The following is a 22482-nucleotide window of genomic DNA, read 5'->3' on the forward strand; positions in this document are numbered from 1 at the left end:
GAGGAGGAGGCGGAGTCGGGCGTGCCGGTTGCCGCTGCGGGAGGAGGAGGAGGAAGTGGTTGTGTCATGGCGGCGGCTGTGGCGGGTTCCGGACCTGGCGCGAGTTCAGCGTCGCGCGGGGCTGGCGGAGGAGGCGGAGGCGGCCCGGGGACCCCTCGCTGGTTCTTCAGCCGGGAGCAGCTGGAGAACACGCCGTCTCGCCGCTGCGGCGTCGAGGCCGACAAGGAGCTCTCGTACCGGCAGCAGGCAGCCAACCTCATCCAGGACATGGGCCAGCGCCTCAACGTGTATCCTTCTGGGGCGAAGGCGGCGGGCAGAGGGACGGGGAGGGGTGGTCGCGGGCCTAAAGGGACGGGAAAGAACCTCTCCGGCTGCTCCCCAGGCCGAGTTTTTCCTCCAGGCAGGCGGCCCCTTTGGGGAGCCGAGGAGGCCTCGCCTGCTCTGACTCCTCCTCCTGGCTCGCCTTTCCCTTCTTCTCCGGCTGAGGGGGTGGGTGGGAGGGAGGCGCCACAGGATCCCCCGGGAGTCGCGGAGGGAGGGAGGGTTTTGTTCGGCGGCTGCGTTAACGGCTCCAGATCCTGCTGGCACGGGGTGACCTGTACTGCCTCGTGTGTGTTTGTGTGGCTTGTGAGTTCTGTACGGGGCTGAAAATGAGGCTTTTTTTTTGTAGTTGTCGCCCTTTGGCGCAGAGAAACTATGGGCTAGCGTCTCAAAAGGGGGCCTTTTGAAGTGCAGCCGTCTTGTTTCAGCTAAACTGTTCAGTAATGGCTTTGTGCATACGTGATAGGGTTTCGTCTTATTAATCTCAGGTTTAGATAGCAAGTTTTTAGTTTAAGCTATGTGGGTTGGTTGTTGTTGTTTTTTGTAAATTGAGAATAATTGAGATAGGTATGAAAAGGAACAGAAGCCTGCCCCTCCCTACACACATTCAAGTGGAGGAGATTTGATGCTTCTCCTAGCATGTGGATTGAGGAGATCACACAGGGCAGCCTTTCCGCAGCCTAGCAAATGCTTCCCTCCCCCCCCCTTCTTGTTCTGAAATAAAATAAAAAATGGTCAAAGTACTGCAAATAGTCCATTATCTCAAAAGAAAAGTTAGGCACTGTAAAATGTATTGGGTGTTCTATACAACGCCTTCAGTTGTCTGAAATCAGGAGTGATGACAGGCTTATTCTAAAAACTTTCTTTCTCTGCAGAATTTAGACATAATCACAGATGTTTTAATTATTATTTTTAGCAAGGATAATCTGCTATAATAGGTTGAACAAACATTTCCCCCCATTGGGTATATTAACTAGTAGGCTAACTTTATCCTCAAACCCACTTTCACAGACTGCAACAAACTTATTACAGTAAAGTTTAATCACCCATCACAAATTTCCTGTAAGTCCTGTGTAGATAACTTTGTGAACCCACTGTGTGTTCTTGTTTGACAAATAAACATTGTCTAAACTTGTGAATATGTGACTGGATGCCTTGATTAGCAACAGCTTTTCTAGATTTACAGTGATGACTTATTTACAGTTTCCTACACTAGGAATACTTGCAGAAAGTTAATCATTTCTAAAACAACAAACTTTGTGTGGCTTTTCCCAACAAACATAATGTAGACTAAAATGTGGAAAATCTGAAAACCTTGAAAGCTTCAGTATTCATCTTTGAAAAATATCAACAATGACAACGTACCAACCACCCAGAATGGCTGTGTACAAGTAAAAATAAATAAATAGTATTAACTTAAAAATATGAGTAAGTTACAGCTAATGCAGTGTGATTTCAAACACACCATTCCTGATTTTCTGAATTCACCACTCCCAATGAAGCTTCTTGCTCTACATTCCAGCCTTTCTTGCGAGTGGTTTTACCCTTTGGGGGATGGGGGCACAATTCTTTATCTGTGAGCCCTGGACTAGATACAGCCTATTGAAGTTTGGGTTATAACGTGTGTTCCCCTGTTAATTTAACAGATATTTTAAAGTTATATCTGAATGAAATGAAAATAAATTAGTCTTGTCTTTTACATATTGTGTCTTATGGTTCAATTTAAGCACTTGGAGAGAGAATTCTAATTTTGGTATTTAAACAAAACTTCCTTAACTCTCTTTTTAGATCTCAACTTACAATTAATACCGCAATTGTTTACATGCACAGGTTTTATATGCATCATTCCTTCACAAAATTTAATAGAAATGTAAGTACATCTAAGCCTTTATAAGAACAGTGCTATTTGTGGGATATGTAGCATTTATTTAAAAATTTCTTTGACATTAGTTAGTCTCAGTCTGTTATTTCTGCTTGTAAGTAGTCACCTATGGTAAGAGAATCTCATTTATAAAATCTTGTTTACTATTAGTATCTCTTCATGAACTAAAAATGCTGTGCTGATTTTGATTTAGGTGAGTATGTGTCTTGCTTAGACTCTCCAATGAGAGGATGGCCATGGTTATGGAGATTCTTTCACAGCTCTGTGAGTTAAGAGAGTTTGGATAATTCATGCTCCAATCAGTTCATTTGGGGGGGCATTAATGCCAGTGAAAGATGCATAATAGCAGTACTTGGAAGCCATGGGCAGTGTCCAGTATTCCTGTCCCTTTAATACAAGACATGTCCACTTGTGAGGTGAAACTTTTCCCTGTGCGCCCCCCCCCCCCTGAAAATCTCCAGAAGTTTGAGAAGACTCTCCATAGAAGATTTTTGTGGGTGTCGGGGGAGGAGAGGAAGGGGAAGTCTGGCTATACAGAGTTCTGCTTATAGAATGTTGGATACAACACCAGCTGCTTATAAACTGGAGTGGAGTTTGTGGTTCATAATGAAATTGGAACCTGATAGACTTGTGCCAATGTGCCTTGTAAGCTGCAGTCTCTCATCTCCTCCAGAAACTAACAAGAGCCTTAAAGGTATTTCTAAAAAGTTCAGTAATGAAATTTCTTTACAAATGTAATTAGCATAAACACAGTGGGAGTTTATTGTAAGTAAGTGCCCCTTATCTAATTTTGTATCATTTGGAGTGGATAATGAATGCTTACATTTTTGTAATGAGTGATAAAATGCAGTATTTTTGAAACTGGGATGTAAGAAATAAAAATGCTGTAGTGTTGAACATGGATCCAAAGTAGTGCATACACATGAAGCAGTTGTGTGCATAGCTGCAGTTTTGTTGTAGTTATTGTGGCCATATAGTCATACCTTGGTTCTTGAGCTTAATCCATTCCGGAAGTCCGTTCAACTCCTGAAATGGTTTGAAAACCAAGGTCGGCTTCCGATTGGCTGCAGAAACTTCCTGCATTCAAGTGCAAGCCATGTTGGACATTCGGCTTCCGAAAAAGGTTTGAAAACCAGAACACTTCTGGGTTTTTGGCGTTTGGGAGCCAATATGTACGAGTACCAAGGCGTTCAGGAGCCAAGGTATGACTGTACTTGCATAGACAAGCTATTGATATTGCCAGGGTAGAAAGAAAACCCTGGTTGTAAATGTGGTTTGTCATTTCTACAAGCAAGCTCCCCCTTTGCTTGCAGCCAAGGTGCTGAATATGGTGCTCTGACCAAGAGTCTAGTTTCTGGTATTATTCTTGCTTTGTTATTCCAGCAATCATAGGTTTTGTTTAGTCAGCTTGTTGGCAGCTTATGTAGCTTAGAAACTTCAGGACACCTAGACAAAGTACTTCTGTCTTCTGTAATAGCCAGAAATGGTCATGGTTTGGAGACAGATGCTCACACAGGCTAGATGTTGCAGATGGAGCTTGATGGTTATAGGTAGCATCCTTCTCTCTTGCTGATAGTGTGTGTTAGCCATATTAAGAGGACTTAAATCTTGCTTTAAGCAACATAGACTGTTTGGTTGAAATAGTACAAACGCAGTAGGAGCGTGTGATTCTAATACTGTTTTTTTCCTATTTTTCACTGCTACTGAATAGATTCTATGATTATTCTGATAAATAGCTGTAATGTAAACAGTGTATCCCATAAGGATTCATTAGTGTTAGATATTCTTTAAAAGTGTTTGGACATGATACTACTTGTGGTTAAATTTTGTTATAAAAGGCTTTTTTTAGGACAAAAGAGAAAATGCAGTAAATGGACAGAAGATATTAATGTTTTGTAAGGAACTTTAGCAGGCTGGCATGCTTTAATATCTTGGAGAAACTGTAAACATTGGTGGCAGAATGCTAATTGCTGCAAAGCTAAATAACTTTAGGATCCAAATATGGACAAATCAGTTGCTTGGAGCACTACTTGGGGGAAAGGGAAACAGAATTAAAACTTTGTAAAGGCTTGATAATCATACATTCACAAATTCTGGAAAGCGTCTGGTGGGACACTTTAAGGGAGGGAATTGTACAGTTCAGATACCATCACCAAAAATGTGCTTGTTTGAGGTTACATATGTTCACTTCATATGATGGCAGCACCAAGGGCAACATCTCTTCTGCTAATTTTGACTCCTTGCAGGGAGGGGGCAGTATTTTTGAGAATGTGCTTTCAAAAGCAGTCTTGCCTCAGGTTCAAATGTCAAGAACTGTACTTTCCACATTCTCGACCAACCTGGTGCCCTTAAGATGTGTTTGGACAACAATTCCCATCAACTTTGCTAGGGGTGGGGATTGATGTTCAACACACCTAGCTGGCGCTAAGTTGGCAAATGTAGGCCTGGACACAAACCAACACTGGAATTCATGAGTAAATAATATCACCAACTCCCAGCGACTGACCATTTTGTGCTGCTGCACCCTAGGCCATCTGAGGTTTCTGTTCAGTGCCCAGTGGCAGCCACACTTCAAAGGGCATTATAGTAGTTGAGATAAGTTACCATGTTCTGTGTGACTGTGACAGTAACAGATGCTTAGTCTCAATGTGTAGAGCTGGCATATCAGCCAAAACTGATGTGCTACATTCCTAGCCACAGCTCCATGTGGACATTCAAAAGCAGTGTTGGGTGAAGACAAATTCTTGAGTGTGACTTCCTTAAATTTTGGAATTGTTCCTAAGCCCTGATCAATAAAACTGCCCATTGTCAATATGTGATACTTATCTGGGTTGCTCACACCCACCCAGGCCCTCACTGAGCCTAAGCAACCAGGCAAGAAGATCATTGGCATGCCTGATGCAAACAGAATGGGAAAACAGAGCTGAGTGTCATTAGCAAACTGATGACTCCATGCCCCCAAACCCATGGTGAACTCATCTAATGATTTATTATAGACATTAAAAGATAAGATAGCACCCTGTGGAACTCCACAGGACAACTCACCTGAGGCAGTCCAGGAGTTTTGTGTACCATCATTTGGAGCCTCCTTGTTCAGTAGGAGCTGAATCACACCCTACCTTGGTACTATCTCCTTGCCCACAACAGTGATCTAGAATGATTGAAAGCTCTCCTGTACTAGGGAGTACATGAGAATTGGCAGGGTCATTCTCCCTATCTTTTTGATATATAGATCATCCACAGTTGTATTGGTTGCCTTGGTTTAAATCATAGCATACCTTTGAGGGGAGGACTAACATAATTAGAGAATGGGTTGAGCAATTAACAGCATGTCTAAGTGACAAAAATAGTCACACCTCAAACTTTGGTTCAAATAACAATTGGCTGCAAGACTTGAAGCAGTTGCATCCTCTCACCTGTTGCGTTGAAACAGTAGAAAGGAAGATAAATACATATTGGCAATCTTTGCTGCATAGGATATTAAACACTTTCAGTAAGTCTTGTGCTTTCATTGATTCTATAAAGGCTATTTCAGGAAAAGTGCTACATTCTAATATTTCTAGATGGCAGAACTTCCACAAGGCTTTATCACTCTTGTTTTAAGATTTACCCATTTGTTAGAGGTAACTAATCTTATGGGAGATGTGTTGCAACATTGTTCTGACTGAAGCATTTTTTGTCTGACAGATTATATCTCCTACTGCATTATTTTTGGCTGCAAAAGTGGAAGAACAGCCACGAAAACTCGAACATGTTATCAAAGTAGCACATGCTTGCCTTCATCATCAAGAGCTGGACACAAAGAGTGATGTACGTACACATCAGTCTTCATAAAGCATAACTGACACTTTAAAAGACTGCCAGCTTTTTGCTTTAGTCTTGGCAGAATTGTAAGCTGCGTTGTTCCTTCCCATTGCATATTTGAATTCACAGATAATACATTTCTACTTAATATTAAATTATTATTATGGAACATTAGCAGCAGCCTGTCCTAATAGTTGAAATCAAAATAACTTTTTTAATTGAAAAAAAAAGTTTATTCCAACTGGGGGGGGGGAATGCTTGTTTTTTGCTTTATTGGCAGACTTTGCCATATTACACATTTTTTCTACTTCCCTCAGATGACCATCTCTTCTCATAAAATATTGAGCTATTCAGACATTATGTTCTGTCTCTCACCTCTGCATGCAATGAGAGCAGGAGTCTCAATGCTCAATGTGCCTCCTTCCTTCCTGTATTGAGCTCCTTTCAAAACTTAAACTGGGTGTTGTGCATTTATTTAAGCACTTTGCAGGTTAGGGACATATACAAACAACATACTCTGTTCAAGCATTGCCTTTTCATACAGTTGAGGGGAATATAAAAATGTTGAGAAGAGGGTTTGAACCCAGGAGCCATTTCTGATCTCACTATGCTTAGAGGTAAGAAAGGGAAATAAATGTCTGAACATCCCCAATATTGCTATGCATATTAGAGACAACTATTGTGATGAGGCTAATCAGAACTGTGTGTTTTAAGACATCATGAAAGAAACAAAAGCACGAGATAAAATAATTTCTTGCTGTCTTGGTGATTGTGATGTGTACCCCAAAATAAGTGTTGATAGCCAATCAGTTTATTTGGTATATACTTTGGTGTTATTAACTTGTTAAAGTTGCTATATTGATGCTTCAGCATTTTTCTTTATTATTAGGCATACCTTCAGCAGGCCCAAGAGCTGGTTATACTTGAAACAATAATGCTTCAAACTTTAGGTAAGTATATTAAATGTATATATGGTATTCTTAAAGCAACTGTATAGCCAGTAACATCTTCACATTATAGTGTAGTTCCAGTAATAGAATACTTACATATTTGATTGATGGGCACATACATATTAGGAGAAATCTGATCATAGAAGCCATTTTATTCTTGTCTTTGCACCATGTTTATAGCCTGTCCTTTCAGAGTTAATCTAGTATAACCACACTTACTGCAATAAATGTACACATAGTAACTAAGCAGTATAACGGCTTGCATTTTTTTAAAAAAATCATTCAGTGCAAGTACCCTAAACTTACTTTAGTAGTCCATTATGAGATTATTAATTTATGCACTTGAAAGAAACATGACCCCAGGTACTTTTAAATTTATGGACATATATAATGTAAGTTTGTGAAATAACACATTTAATTTTTCAGGTTTTGAGATTACCATTGAGCATCCACACACAGATGTTGTGAAATGTACGCAGTTAGTGAGAGGTCAGTAACAATTTAACTGATTCTTTCCCTACATCTCTGTAGGAAGGTGGTGTGACTTACTAAAACTGTTTCTGGAATATTACTTCTGCTGTGAGTAAATCACCACTAGGTTTTGTTTTTACCTGGATCTATAAAGGATGTGTATATTATAAGTTATGTGGTGTGTTTTTAAAGTAAAAATTGGCCCTCCAGGTACATATTTTGTAGATATTGCTGATATGGGTGATTTTGCTGTAAGATAATCAGAGAATAAGGTAGACATCCATATACAATCAATGGAACTGGGGATAAAGGGTTTTTATTTTTGCAAAGCAAGCCAGATAACAGGCCATAGATGGAAATTATTAAGTACTTGCAATGCATAGTTGCTTTTGAAGCATTGGTCAGTTTTCACAGCATTAACTGTTCTGACTCTCTTTTCCCTTTCTAGATCTGCAAATACTTTTCTCCTAGGCCTCCCATCTTATTCAATTGTAATATATTTATTTTTATTCTTTCTTTTTAATGAGGTAGACCTGCCTAATTTCTGGACTGCATATGGATTAAATGATGTGTCACAGTCATAGTGAGAACTGAGCCAAAGTTCCCTCAATTTTAAACAGTTGTGGGCAACCTTTTTCTGTCTGGGGCTATATTCCTTCTGAGTAGTCTATGGTAGGTAGTATTGGAGTAAAAAGTGTATGGACCTAGTACCAGAAGTGGGAGGAGGCACTCATTTTTCTTTCTGCCACACCTCCCACTCCTCACATTTTGTCCTCCTTTCTAGCTCCATGAAATTAAGCCAAGGGCTCCCAGGCTGCCCACTCCTGATTTTTCTTTTTCTTTTTTTAAGTTATACTTGCCTGAAAACGAATGACTAGAATTGAGATGCTATGGTAATACCTTAAAAGGTGGTTGTTTTTTTAGGTGACTATTATATTAAATTAGAAGAATTTAGCAAGACAGCATTATATATAATAGCTTTTGCATCTGTTTCCTCAGTCTTTCTGATCCATCAGTTTATTCGAATTTGCTGGTCACCATCTTACAAACATTGATAGCCTATAAGAAGGTCTTTATCTGCTTCCCTACTTTCACATACATTATTTTAAAAAGTTCATCATCTGAAAAAGTGCAGGTGAAGAAGACAGTTGTTTGAGAAAGCGCAGTTTAGTCTCTTTACCTTGTGAATTTTGAAGAAGCAGTTCTTTATCCCAACACTGCCACCACCTTTCAAAGGGGCAGGATTGGAGAATACATGATCAGAAATCTTCTTTTAGTGTTGTGACATCAATATTTGACAAATTAAAAGAACTACAGTGGTACCTCGGTTTACGAACTTAATCCATTTCGGAAGTCCGTTCTTAAACCGAGGCACGCTTTCCCTAATGAGGACTCCTACCGCCAGTGCTCTTCCAGTGTTTGGATTCCCTTCTTAGACTGCGGTAGAGTTCTCAAACCAAGACACTATTTTCGGTTTTGCGGAGTTTGTAAACCAAATTGTTCTTAAACCGAGGTACCACTGTAATGAGATCCTACAATATAAGTGGGGAGCCTCCAGCCTGTGGGCCAGTCTTGGTCTGCCAGAGCATCCAGTTTGGCCTGTAAGCCGTTTTCCCCAAACCATGGCCACCTGTCTAGTGGACAGGTGCTGTTGTGAGCTGTCTTCCTTAAAGGGTCAGCAGTGTTAAAGCAAAGATGGAAAAATTTGTACATCATCAACATAATGTTACGCTGAGTTTCTAGGTTGGCTGACGCTGAGGGCCGCCTCCTTTTGCTAGAGTAATGGTGGTGGCAGGGTGAAAAACTGGTGGTGACTACTGAAAACTATAGAGAATCAGATGCTTTTTGCTGACCTCCAGCTTCATTTTTATTGGCAAGATGGAGGTCATCCATGATTTACTTAGAGCAAACCTATTAGTAGTTGAGTTGTAAGGCTCAGGCTATGAAGACAATGATCTACTGCTGAATTACCTCAAAACATATTAGTTGCCCTATCCCGGAGTTTTGAAGTACTGGCTAGCTTATTGTGTTACTTTGATTAAATAAATAAATTCATGTTCAAAAAACCTAGTAGCAGAGTTAGTTTGAAGAGTAGCTGAGTAAACACAAACTTTGCCTTGGCAATGGCTTGCATTGTGTTCATTTGCAAGTGGGCCGCTTGTATTGTCTTCACACATAGAAAGCATTTTAATTTGGGGAATTAACTATACTGATGTCTAATTTCATTGTTTCTTTTTTTTCTTACAGCAAGCAAGGATTTGGCACAGACATCCTATTTCATGGCTACCAACAGGTTGTTATCCTGAACCTCTTTGTTGCACTGTTGTAGCACACTATAGCTTCCTTTACTGCAGGGTCCCCTACCTGTGTCGAACCCTTGTTGCAACAGGCGACTGGGCCATCTACTGTGGTGGTACCTTCCTGTTTGCAGTGCGGTGTATTGTACAAGGGCCTAATGGCACAAAGGGGTTAAATGCACGATGTGAAGTGTAGTGGTGCTTTCTGGTGACTTTTTCTCGATTGTGAGTGCATAAGTCTAAAAATGGTAGCCTGAATAGCAGCTAAAGATTACAGAGAGATAAACTTAACCTAGAAATCCGAGCATCTTGGTAAGTACAAAGCTGTTTCTAGTTTACCCTTGTAGTTAATGGCATTTTTTTCTTAATGAAAATAAAATAGCATTGTTTTTTCTAAAAAGAAATCAAACAACAGCTGCAGTAAAAAAAAAAAAGCTTTTGTTACAGCTACATTAGAACTAGCCTATAAGACATTTAGCAGTGCAGAAGCTGGCTAGTTCTTTAACATATTTATGTGGAAAAAAGCCCTACTATTAATTGGTCAGAAATGACCTCTAGCCAGTGGGTTTTCAGTTTTCAGTAAAATGGATAGGTGGAAGAGAGATGTAAATAAATTGCAAGTGTTCAGGAAAGTGCCCAGATGACATTCGCATTGAAAAGTTGTGGGTTTAAAAAAATACCTGCTGGCCTAAGCAAAGCCTTGGTCTTCACTGGGAGGTTGGGAGGAGGAGTAAACAGTGTTTAGTTGTTATTTCCCCAATTCCTGTCTTGTTAACTGATTTAAAATAAGCTTGAGTCATGACCACTGGTTTGAAGTTGTCTTATATTGTTATTAATCATTAGATTTTAATTCACAGTTCATGGTTCATAGATAAAGACCAGTCAGGAATTGGGGGAAGTGACACTATATCCTGATTTATTATTTCTCCTGGCTGTGTGATAGGGGTTTTATCAGTATGTTAACCAGCCTAGTCATTAATTTTATAGAAAAAAGTAGACTTTGCAAAAAAGGAGATAGGTTAATTTGTATTCTGATGCACAGTTCCAGCCTCGGAGAGAGCATGAAAGCCAAAGGCAAAAGAGAGGATAACAGGTTTAACTTATGTGAAGCGGATATGAAATGGAATGGTGAAAGAAGACGACTTTATAAATAATATCTAAGAGTTAAACTTAAATGGACAGAACATTAGGACATTACAGAGACATTAGGGATATAACTCAGACATTGGTTTGATTGAATGAAATAAAAAGAGTGAGCAGAAGCCTACAGTAAAGTAAACAGGATAATGGAGTATATAAATGAGGGTTTAGACGGGGGAAATGATGAATTTTGAAAATATGTAAGCAAAAATCTGAAGACCTGGGAAGAGATCCATTGTGTGGCAAGGATACAGGAAATAATGATCTCCCCTTAAAGTGATATTGTTAAGAGGGTTTGAGGAGATGAAATAGGAACTAAATGCCTATGTTATCCTGGCTTGCAGTTTGAATGATTAATTATGAACTGATTATGGTGTGGAGAAAAGAAAGGAGCATGTGATTTTAAGCTCATTGTGTTGGATCCAGAGAAAATAAAAGTGGAACTCTGCTCATGCAGCAGGGCTTTCCAGGGACCACCCCACCCCCACCACCTCAAGCCAATCCTAAGGCACAGTGGACCCTATGAAACAGCTTGGGATAGGCCACTGAAGGTTGCAGTAGAGAAGGAAATGAGAGGAATTGGGTGGGGCTGCCTTGATTAAATGGAATTGTTTTTCTGCTTAAATCTCTGGATCTAGGACATAGTGTAAATATGCACATAATCAAATATTTGTTTAATAAGTACATGATAGGGCGGACACACTTGTTAGAATGAATATCTTTCCATTAGCTCAAATTTCAAATCAATGCTAGAACATGGAATTGCCACAGTTGTGTTGCTTCCACCTAGAATTTTTTATTTGATCGTGACTCTGTTGACTTGACTAATGCAAACTATGTTGCAGGCTACACTGGAAGGGATTTCATTTCCCCCCTACATGTTGCTTTACACATTACTTCACTAACTTTCAAAATGAAACATACATTACGATGCCATAAAATTTGAAAGAGTATATTTTTGCAGAAATATTGATATTTATGAATGCTAATATTTTGATTTCCTTGTGTATTAAGTTCCTGTACTGCTGGAAGAACAGAATACTGTAGTAGTTCTTCTATTTTATCAGCAGAAACAGACCTAAATTATTGTGTATGAATACCTGTATGTTTTGTTTTTTAATATAAAGTCCCAAAGTTGTACGTTAAAAAAAAAAATTACAGCTTAATAATATATACCTTGAATACTGTGGTGATAAGTGCTCTCTTCTTGTTTTTTGTTCTTTTCCATGTTTGACGTTTGTTCTTCCATTGTGAAACATTTCCAACTACAGTCTGCACCTTACTACATTTTGTCTTCAATACAAACCAACTGTGATAGCATGTGTCTGTATACATTTGGCTTGCAAGTGGTCCAACTGGGAGATTCCGGTATCAACTGATGGAAAGCATTGGTGGGAATATGTAGATCCTTCTGTTACTTTAGAATTACTTGACGGTAAGCAAAATCTGTTTTCCTTTATTCTTTTATTTAAATTTGTATTTCTAGTTATTTTGTTTGTGACATTCCTGTTAACCTTTACCATGATGGCTAAAAAGGCACTTATCTGGCAGTTACCTGCAGGGTAGGTGTTTACCATTTCAGTATGTAATGCAAGTTTCTTTTATTATAGCTTCATCCATGCTGAATGTTAACACTTTTTTAAAAATGCTGACTTTTAAAAATAATGCTACATTTACTGTTTTGGGTGTGGGTGTGTACCGTATTTTTCGCTCTATAACACGCTCCCAACCATAACACGCACATAGTTTTTAGAGGCGGAAAACAAGAAAAAAATATTCTAAACAAAACAGTGGGTGTATGATTTTTGTGGTTCATGCTGTGGCCACAGACATATGATCTGACAGTGAGTTTGGGGTAGCCCAATGCAAAAATCCTGAGGATCCATGTGGATCCGTGCTTTGTAACCACATTTTTGCACCACTGCAGCCCCAGGCAATAGTGGGTGCGTGATTTTTTTGGTGCAAGCTGTAGCCATGGACATGCTATGTGATCTGATGGTGAATTTGGGGTGACCCAGTGCAAAAATCCTGAGGATCCATGTGGATCCGTGCTTTGTAACCACGTGAATGAAGGAACTGTCAGTAATGTATGGTATCTCCAATACAGTTATGAGGGGGGGGGGAGCTCACACTTATCCTAGGCAAAGCAGCCAACTCCTATAGGCCTAGGTGCCTTCACCCACCCATTAAATATTTGAGGGAGTCATCCTCCCCCCATGCTGATGGGCATTGCCATTCATATAAGGTACCAGTGTGCATGCACTTTGTCTTGAGATCCATTGCAGTCTGTGAGATGGGGCTTACCTGTACCTGCCCCCCCCCATATTTTATTGAAGTTGGAAGAGGGAGGGAGGGAGGGAGGGAGGGAGGAGAGATTGAGAGCTCACATTTGTCCTAGGCAAAGCAGCCAACTCCTATGGGCCTAGGTGCCTTCACCCCCCATTAAATATTTGAGGGAGTCATCCCCCACCCCCCATTGTGGTATGTGAGTGGGGCTTACCTGGCTGTCCCCCCAATATTTTTTGAAGTTGGAAGAGGGGGGAGGGAGGGAGGGAGGGAGGGAAGGAGGGAAGGAAGAGAGAGGGGGAACTCACATTTGTGCAGCTGCCTTGCCTCGAACCGGAGCAAAAAGAAGAGGAGGAGACTCAGGGACACGAGCCTTGCAAGCTGCTTTGTTTGATATTTACCGGTGAGGTGCTGGGGGAGGGACGGAAGGGGATGCCCTCTTTGTCCCTCCTTCCAGCTCATTGTAAAGAAAGCAGAGTAAGAGCCGCTTACATTTGTGTAAGGGAGAGCCATAGAGCAGGCAGACAGGAGAAAGAGAGGCTGTCTCCCTTTCCCCACCTTGGCTTTTACACGCTGCGTGCAGCTCTTGCCGGCTTCCGAGCTGCCTCCCTTCTCCCACCTCGCCAAAAAGCCATAGAGCAGGCAGACAGGAGGAAGAGAGGCTGTCTCCCGACACTCAGCTGTTGCCGGCTTCTCAGCGAGCCAAGCGGAGGAAGAGAGGCTGCCGAACAGCCAGCAAGAGCGGCTCCTCCTGCCTGCATTCGCTCCATAACACGCACACACATTTCCCTTTACCTTTTAGGGGGGGGGAACTGAGTGTTATGGTGCGAAAAGTACGGTATTTAACAGGGTGGATCACGCTGGAGGTTTATACTGAGGAGTGGCATTATTGTATTCCTCCCATTACTTTTTAAATCCCCCCTCCCCCCCAAAAAAGTATCTTAAGCAGTGACTTAGAAAAGTAGCTTCAGGCATACGTAAAGTTCTTTTGATTGAATAGATAGCCACTTCGGGTGGGGTTTATAATCAAGTGGTATTCTATATAAATTTTGTTAAGTCTAGTCATCAAAAAGTGCTGAAAGTTGCTAATAGGAATTGAGCTAGTTATTTAGATGTTTCACTTAATTTTGTTTTCATTCACAGAGCTGACACATGAGTTTCTTCAGATACTGGAGAAAACTCCCAATAGATTAAAGAGGATTCGAAATTGGAGGGTAAGAGATTATTGTGGTAAAGAAACTGCCTCATCTATACTATATGTAAGCAGCTGCTAATCTGCTTTCAGCTTGGTTGAAAGCCAGCATCCGACCTATCACTTGCTAGGTGAATTTTGATGTTCCAGTAATTTAACCGATAAAATATTCATTATAACAACTATAAAACAGTTGTGAAAATGACATGTAGTAAACTAGACCAAGAGTTACCCTACCACAAATGGTAGCATCTTCAGTCGAGATGAGGCTTTCACTTGAGGAAAGGAGAGGGGAAGTGATATTTGCCAATTTCCCTTTTGTTGTATCTTCACACTGTTCTAGAGGGTCTTCTAACCCTATGGAACAGGCGTTTAGGATGTGCAGAGTAAATTTATGTTTATCATCTCCCCCAGCAGAAGTTTGCATAAGGGAAATTTTAATCCAAGTGAGTATTTTTTTTATTTAGCCAACTGATGTTCAAAAACACTGAGCTTTTGAGCTCAATGTTCTTTGTCAAGGTTCAGAGTAAAATAATTCATTGCAGTAGCATCATGTTCTTCAGTTCTGGAACTGAGTGACCTCTATTGATTGCCAGATATATTTGTAGATGTTACACTTCAGATTATGTCCTAATTTTACACTTTTATCCTTGTGTAGGCTACTCAGGCTGCAAGGAAACCTAAAGGAGATGGTCAGGCATCCGATAACTCCCTTCTTGGTTCATCTTTGGTTCAGAATTCCATTTTAGTAGATGCTGTCGCTGGTGTATCTGCAAACGCAACTTTCCAAAAACCATCTACATCCACATTTCCTGCCCCAGTTCCTCTGAACTCAGGAAGTATCTCTGTTCAAGATAGTCAAGAAAATCTGGCAATACTGGCCACAGGAATGCCAGGTACTTCTTACAGTCTGTCAGCACATCAAGAATGGCCTCAGCACCAAGATCAAACAAGGACAGAACAGATGTATTCTCAGAAACCAGATACTTCACTGCCTGGTGGACAGTTCAACATAAACTTTCAACCAGGCACTTCATTGCAGTTGCATTCAGGATTACATCACAGAGCTGACAAACTCTCTGAGCATTCTACTGTGCACAAACCGGGAAACAAATACCATGGGCAAGTGACATCTGCACCTGTAATAATGCCTCATAAAATGTCGTTGGATAAATACAGAGAGAAACGCAAGCTAGAAACCCTCGAACTGGATGTAAGAGAACACTATATGGGCCCTGAACAGCAATACAAAAAGCACACTCAATCCCAAGCAACAAGTAGCAGTTCTGTAACTTCCCCTATTAAAATGAAAATTCCCATTACAAATGCAGAGAAGCCTGAAAAACACATGCCTGACAAAAAAGAAAAGGGCGGGTCACTCAAATTGCGGATACCCATTCCACCCACAGAAAAGAACTTGAGCAAAGAAGATCTGAAAATGAAAATCAAAGTCTCTTCCTCAGAAAGGCATAGCTCATCAGATGAGGGCAGTGGGAAAAGCAAACACTCTAGTCCCCATGTTAACAAGGAAAAGCACAAGGAACATTCCATAAACCGCCATCATGGTAGCAGTCATAAGCATTCCCATTCCCATACTGGTGGCAGTAGTAGTGGTGGCACTAAACATTGTAGTGATGGATTAACGCCAGCTGTTCTGAGGAGTCCTGTTGGCTTGAGCAGTGATGCCAATTCCTCTAGTTCCGGCTCTTCAAGAAAGAGGCTGTACATCAATGATGCTTCTCACAACCATCACTCCAAAATGAGCAAAAGTTCCAAAAGTTCAGGTAGTTCATCTAGTTCTTCCTCTGTTAAGCAGTATGTATCCTCTCTCAACTCTGTTTTTAACCTTCCCTTACCCCCTCCTCCCCCTGTCGCATACCAGGTGGGCTACGGACATCTCAGCACCCTCGTGAAACTGGACAAGAACCCTGTGGAGAACGGTCCTGATGCCAGTCACGAGTACAGTACAAACAGCCAGCATATGGACTACAAAGACACATTCGACATGCTGGATTCACTGTTAAGTGCCCAAGGAATGAATATGTAACCAGTTGCTTTGGTCCCTTTCTCCTTTTTTTATTTAAGAATATTAGAATGGAAACCTTCATACGCGCAACCCCAGCAGTTGCTGCCCTACTTTATATAGATATATATATATATATAAATATATATAATATATGTAAGTGCTGCTTTATCCTTCACTCTGAGAAGAAGAGGTATAGTAAATGAGCCTATCTCCACATACGATAGTGTTATAAATACTGTAAATGACTTGGAAGGTGCAAAAATCACAGTATTTTCCACAAACACAGATGAGAACAGTAGGTTTGAATGGCTGCTCTTAGCTGTATGGAATGCCTCGCACATTGATTATTTATAACGGAATATGCCAGCCACAGTTTTTGTTGCTTAGTTTATGAATGAGTGTATTTTTTTTAAATGTGTATTTATACTGTATGTATGATTTGCATGTTTCAAAGAAGGGATATGTAAAGTATACTGACAAATGTTTACAACAAAAGTGGAGAGAAATGTACATACATTTTTGTATGTTTAGATAAACCATAAATACTCAGGATTGGAGCTGCTTGTAAGTATGACAAATATACATAACTTTTCCCCCTTGTATCAAAGTCAATCAGAAATATAAATAAAAGTGGCACTTCCTGTTAAACTGTAGGCCTTATTGGGAGCCACTTCCTGAGAGCACTTCACTCATTGGGGATCATGTACCAAGTGTGGATGGATGGTCAGCCACAATACAGTATCTCCATTGAGGCAATGTGAAAACTGCTCAGGCCTCCATTTGTAGTTTTGTTTTTTTAATTAGAAAAACAAACCCAAGTTGACTGCTGAAATGTCAGTAGCTTTCAGAAGGGGAAGCAAAAATAAAGTTTATATAATCTTTTTGATGTGAAAGTGCATTTAAATGTTTGGCTTGATGCAGTAATAGAGACACAGAGCTGTTAATAATGGTTATATAGATTAACGTGATTTAAGAACTGAAATACGTAAACGTATAGTGAAATTAGTAAGTTTTTTAAAAAACTTAAGTTATTAGTGAACAGGGATCACTGTTTTCCATTAGCATTTCATACAGACAGCCACGTTTTGAATTAAAAAAAAAAGTGTGTTATGTGAGTGAAATGCCATATTTCTTTTACAGGTGGAATACTATCTTTGCAATAAATACAATTATTGGTATCCCAACTTTTCCCTTATCTCAGACAATAAAAGAACTGTCACGTATGCTACGTGAATTGTACTTGTGATTGTAATAACAAAACTGGAGGTTTTTTCAGCTCTGAATAATCACTCGCCAATTAAACCACTAGTATACATTTTTATGGCTGTAAGTGTCATATTACTGTTTTCATTCACCTGCCTTTTTTAAACAATTGATGACCGTAGTGAATGTTGATGGGTTTTTGTTAAAAGCCGATGTCCCATTTTACCAGCTAACCCTAAGTGCATGGAATTTACCTCAGCATAAATTCAGTACAGTAGCAAGTGTTACTTACTGGGTATTTAATGTAAAGATTTTATTAAGTTATCCTCGTGTCTGAGAGGTATTCACTATTTGGAAACATCTGTTCTTGCACAGTTTATGCTCTAATTGGTTATAAACACTTCAGCAGCAAATCTGAAGTTTAAACCCCGTTAGCTACACTAAGCTAAGTGTTTTAGATAATTGTTGAGCATGTATCCAATTTGTAGTTACAGTATAATGTAACTACTTGTGCATCAATTACTATGTAATATTCAGTCGCCAGTAATGCAAAACTTTGTACTACATACTTGAAGACGTTTATTTGAATTATGGGTGTCTTTTTTAAACACTTCTTGAACATGGACACTATGAATAATGTATCTTCAGATTTTAATCTAGTCCTTAGCCCTTCACAGTCTGCCTCATCCAAAACTGTTAACTTCTTCACCCTTGTAACTTTTTACATTGAAAGAATATTTCTTAAAACCCTGTATTGTGAAACTTGATCCTGCATTGTTGCATATTTTTTAGCCTTTTTAGACTTTATTCGCTACCTCATCCATGCTATTAAATCCTGAAGAATTTTCGCCGTACGGTGTAAGCAAGATTAAAATGTCTTAAATTGTGATTCCCAGTAGGAAGAAGACAAACAGTAAATGTTTACTTTAAATAAAATTTATTTACAAAGCCTCATAGTATTTGCTTACAAGCCTGTAGCTTTGCCTTGGAATGCTTTTTACCCATTACTACATGAGGATGTAATGGATACATGTTACAAGACAGATAAATATCCTAATAAACATACAGCTCTTGTCTTACCTTTGCAGAAATCCATAAGTTGAATGAGGTTCTGTTCAGGTACTTATAATCAACCCTGTGTATTCTACAAATGACCATAGGATTGGTCAGTCCTCCTACTATAAATGCAAATGTTGCTATTTGAAGATTGAATGAGTGTTTCCTTTCATAGCCATATTCTTGGATAAGAAACATGACCTTCCAGATATAGTTAGTCTCACCTCAGCCAGCATGGCTAATAATGATTGGAGGTGTACTCTTAACATCTGGAGGGGCACACATCTTCTAGATCTGTTTTGATAAAACTGCTGAAAAGATTTGAGCCTAGTCAAATTGCTGCAAAGGTCTGTAAAATATAAATGGCAGAAGTACCAAAGAACTCAAATTCTCTTAAAATGCAAACAATACAAGGGGCTGGTAAGATATGTAGAATTAACTCTAGTTAATTTAAGACTTAAATAATAAAAATACCATGGTTTGGTTTCTTAGATGTTTGCAATTTTTCTTAAGTAATTGAAATTAGTTTACAGATCATATATGTCAGGCTTAAGATATTGCGACATATCTTTTTGGGGCAGCAGTAGGTGATACAGCACTTTTGCAAATAAACTGCTTTATCTGTCACATTTAGACCAACATGTATCCTAAAGCACTCTTAGTAGACCATGCCACACAAATTCTAGCTCAACTTGAAAATCACACATTTTAATAAACAAGTTTCAATATGCCCCCTCATTCAAAAAATGCACACTTATGAAATCGATAAACTCAGCTGATGCAAAATAAATAAAATCATGGGAGTTTATCCATGCCACAATGGCCCTACAGCATGACAAGGGAGAAAAGATAACTGGGAGATGACCATTGTGGCAGAGTAAAAGTTGAAAGTGTAATAATATTTGGTAGCATACATTGAATGTATTATAGAATGCACCTATAGGGTGAACAAATTTATTGACAAAATGTGTGGTTTGGGCTATTTTTGCAAAGCAAAGGAAACTGATTAATGGGATAAATAGTTGGGAACTCTCCACAAAATAAAAAGGTGCCCATGAGAAGTGGGACAATCTGAGTATTTCCATTAAATCCATGAAATGAGCACACTCCCATATGGTTGCATTAAGATAACTCTTGGTACAATCCTATCTATAAATGTCTACTCAGAAGCAAGTCCTATTAAATTCATGGTGCTTATTCTGCGATAAATATACGTGGAATTGCTGCCCTAGTTTTTGTGGACCTCATGTCATGTTTCCCATTAGTGGTGCTATGCACTATTGAGTTTACTGTCATGATAGCCATTGACTGCAGGGATTAGTCAATGCTGCATTTTGAATTCTGGCATTTACGTAAATTGCACTTTTGTACCTCTGCCTTAGGTCTTAACAGATTCACCTCTGCCCTCAGTGGTTTAATTTTATATAGATCTATAAACTCTTAAAACTATGGTGATACTGTAGACCATTTATGAACTTTAGGAAGAGTGTGAAGACTGAGGATTTTAACCAGATGGGCGGGATATAAATTATTATATTCTAATACTACATCAATATCATTTGTGGTATCTTTACATCCTGTTCCCCAAATACCCATACATAGAAAAACTTGAGCCCCCTGGGAGTTGCCCTTCAGTGGCTTCTATTTAAGTATGGGCAACTAACTGAAAAGTACCAATATGGGATGGGTATATTTTAGATAAGGCTTCCTCAGCCTCGGCCTTCCAGATGTTTTAAGACTACAATTCCCATCATCCCTGACCGCTGGTCCTGCTAGCTAAGGGTCGTGGGAGTTGTAGGCCAAAAACATCTGGAGGGCTGAGCTTGAGGAAGCCTGATTTAGGTGCTTTCTCCCGCTCTTCAGACAACTTGCTGCTTTCTCCTCTGGTCAAATCTCAGAAAGAAATTTAGTCTCTTGGACTACTTCCTTGCTCTTGAACACCTACCTCTTCTTTAACTTTCCAAAGGGAAGGTAGCCATGTATGTATAGTTGGGCTTGATGAAAGTTCAAGAAAAATGTTTTCATAGTGCTTTCTCAAGGGAAAAGAAATGTCGAAGTGAAATCCCCACCCCTATTTCCATAATGCAATATTGGTTTGAAGTACTGAATTAACCATATGTAATCAGGAGAAGGTGGGCACATGTCCATCTGCCTACATTACAGGTAAGATTATTAGGATAACCCAAGGTGTAATATAGTAAAATGTTATATTGTTATATCCTCTCAACGTTTCAAGTTAGGCTGAGAGACTGCTGAACCCAAGGTTACCTTGTATTACGGATAAAAGCACAAGTACATTGCCTGGAAACAGGTATGTTTTTATTCTAGGATGCATATTTACAATTTAAAATGGCTCTAAATGGCCTATCTAGAGGTAGGAAATATCAGTGATTATTGTCACTTGGTCATCCAAGCCTAGGCTTATTTCATCAAATTGAAATGAAATTCTCTTCTTTTTTGTGGAAAATAATAATAAAAGACAATGACTTACATTTCTGTTGTGAGAAGCAACACTTCAAAATCTCTCGTTACTTTTATTCTTTTCTACTTTGATCAGAAAAGTGAATTGCATGATTATTAAGTTGAGCATTCATGTACCAGTATTATTATTATTATTTTGGGTTGGATCCAGAATATTCCATCCACAAAAATAAGGGTTGACTGGAGGCAGCTTTCACCAATGCTCTCTGCTGCTCCCCACACCATTTCAAATGCTGCAAAGTTCCCCCCACCTTCTCCAGCAGATTTAGCGTGGAAGTAGAGGGGGGAAGGAATTACTATTTTGCCCTTCCATTCATGGTGGTTGAATGACTGGCTGATTAACCACTGCCTGTTAAGATAAGCCTCCTTTTATGCAATTAAGTCAGTCTATCTCTTCTACTGAGCAGTCCACACTTCATATTGTGTTGCATGGTTCCCAGGCTTTGAGGGGGGGGGGGGAGAGAGATGAATTGCAGGGGTAGGGAAGCCAAAAGATGTCAAAATGTCTGATTTTAATTTTAAAATGAGATTAAGTGTTCTACAGCCATAACATTTTTATACAAAGTTTGCCGTCCTGAAATTGCATCATGTGTATATTTGAAAATGAAAAACAAGAATTTACAACTCTGTAACTTTCACAGCTTTCATACCAATCACACTCTAGCCTAGCCATTCTCAAACTGAAAGTTTAAATGTTAAATTTCATTTAACCTCTTCAATAAGTAAGGGGGAAATCTGTCATCTGCTGAAGCCTTTGCAAAGTTCATGAGGTTTTTAAATCATGAAGGGATGCTGCAGCAACTGTAGAGCAGTAGGTCGCTCATACTGGTCCCTGTTTGGAAAACAATGGGGAAAAATAGATTAATTTATTGTGAGGAATTGATATGCTTCTGTCAGCAACATAGATTTATTACTTGTATAGTAATAAATCCACTTTTGAAAAACTTGTCTATCTCATGGAACTAGGTGAGCATCAAAAAGTTGTGCTGGAGCTTTTATATTCTTTTTTAATGATTGAGGCTTCTTTCTGGTCATTTTGACATTTAAGGGTTTGATTCCTGACAGTTCTCAAATGGTTTTATGGCCTTTGCCTTGGACAAAAGGCTTTAGTTTTTATTAAAAGAAAGGGGGAAGCTAGAAAAGCATTTGCCTCTTCTCTTAAATAATGGTACCATCACCCCAGTCTGACAGTTTATAAGTTTCAGACACTGCTACAAAAAAGTTGCAGATCATACTATCCACTTTTACAGGGGACAAATGGTCCCAGACATGTGGAAGGGAGATACTCAGCCTTTCCTTATTTCAAGCAGAACTCTTTCCCAACCCTTATCTGCGGGTACCAAAGATGGGACCTTGGACTTTTTCTTTGCCAT

The 22482-nt window shown here is 39.5% G+C and overlaps 2 protein-coding genes across 12 annotated transcripts in view; one reads left to right on the forward strand and one right to left on the reverse strand.

Annotated features, from left to right (window-relative positions):
* The first annotated feature begins 8 nt into the window (after positions 1-8).
* On the forward strand, positions 9-17688 carry CCNT2 (cyclin T2). Of its 3 annotated transcripts, XM_083489562.1 has the most exons (10): positions 23-287; positions 2110-2191; positions 5891-6013; positions 6897-6957; positions 7384-7446; positions 9676-9721; positions 12137-12300; positions 14295-14365; positions 15002-16127; positions 16226-17688. In XM_083489562.1, exons 1-10 carry the CDS (start codon positions 67-69, stop codon positions 16288-16290), a joined length of 2022 nt encoding a protein of 673 aa, XP_083345688.1. In that variant the 5' UTR covers positions 23-66; the 3' UTR covers positions 16291-17688. The 3 variants fall into 3 exon arrangements, 2 of the variants coding, with proteins under 2 accessions (XP_083345688.1, XP_083345687.1); XR_014522559.1 differs by lacking the exon at positions 16226-17688 and having other exon boundaries at positions 9-287; positions 9676-10037; positions 15002-15711; XM_083489561.1 differs by having other exon boundaries at positions 15002-17688.
* The window catches only part of MAP3K19 (mitogen-activated protein kinase kinase kinase 19), a 15246-nt gene continuing 9919 nt past the window's right edge, over positions 17156-22482 (reverse strand). For 8 of the 9 annotated variants that reach the window (XM_083488817.1, XM_083488818.1, XM_083488814.1 and 5 more), the window contains one exon: positions 17156-21941. In XM_083488817.1, coding sequence (XP_083344943.1) covers positions 21884-21941 — 58 coding nt within the window. In that variant the 3' untranslated portion in view covers positions 17156-21883. The remainder of the gene's footprint in view (positions 21942-22482) is intronic. The other variant, XR_014522355.1, reaches the window with a different exon arrangement.

Source organism: Podarcis liolepis (assembly GCF_965112155.1).
Source record: "Podarcis liolepis genome assembly, chromosome: 1".
Classification (NCBI taxonomy): Eukaryota; Metazoa; Chordata; class Lepidosauria; order Squamata; family Lacertidae; genus Podarcis; species Podarcis liolepis.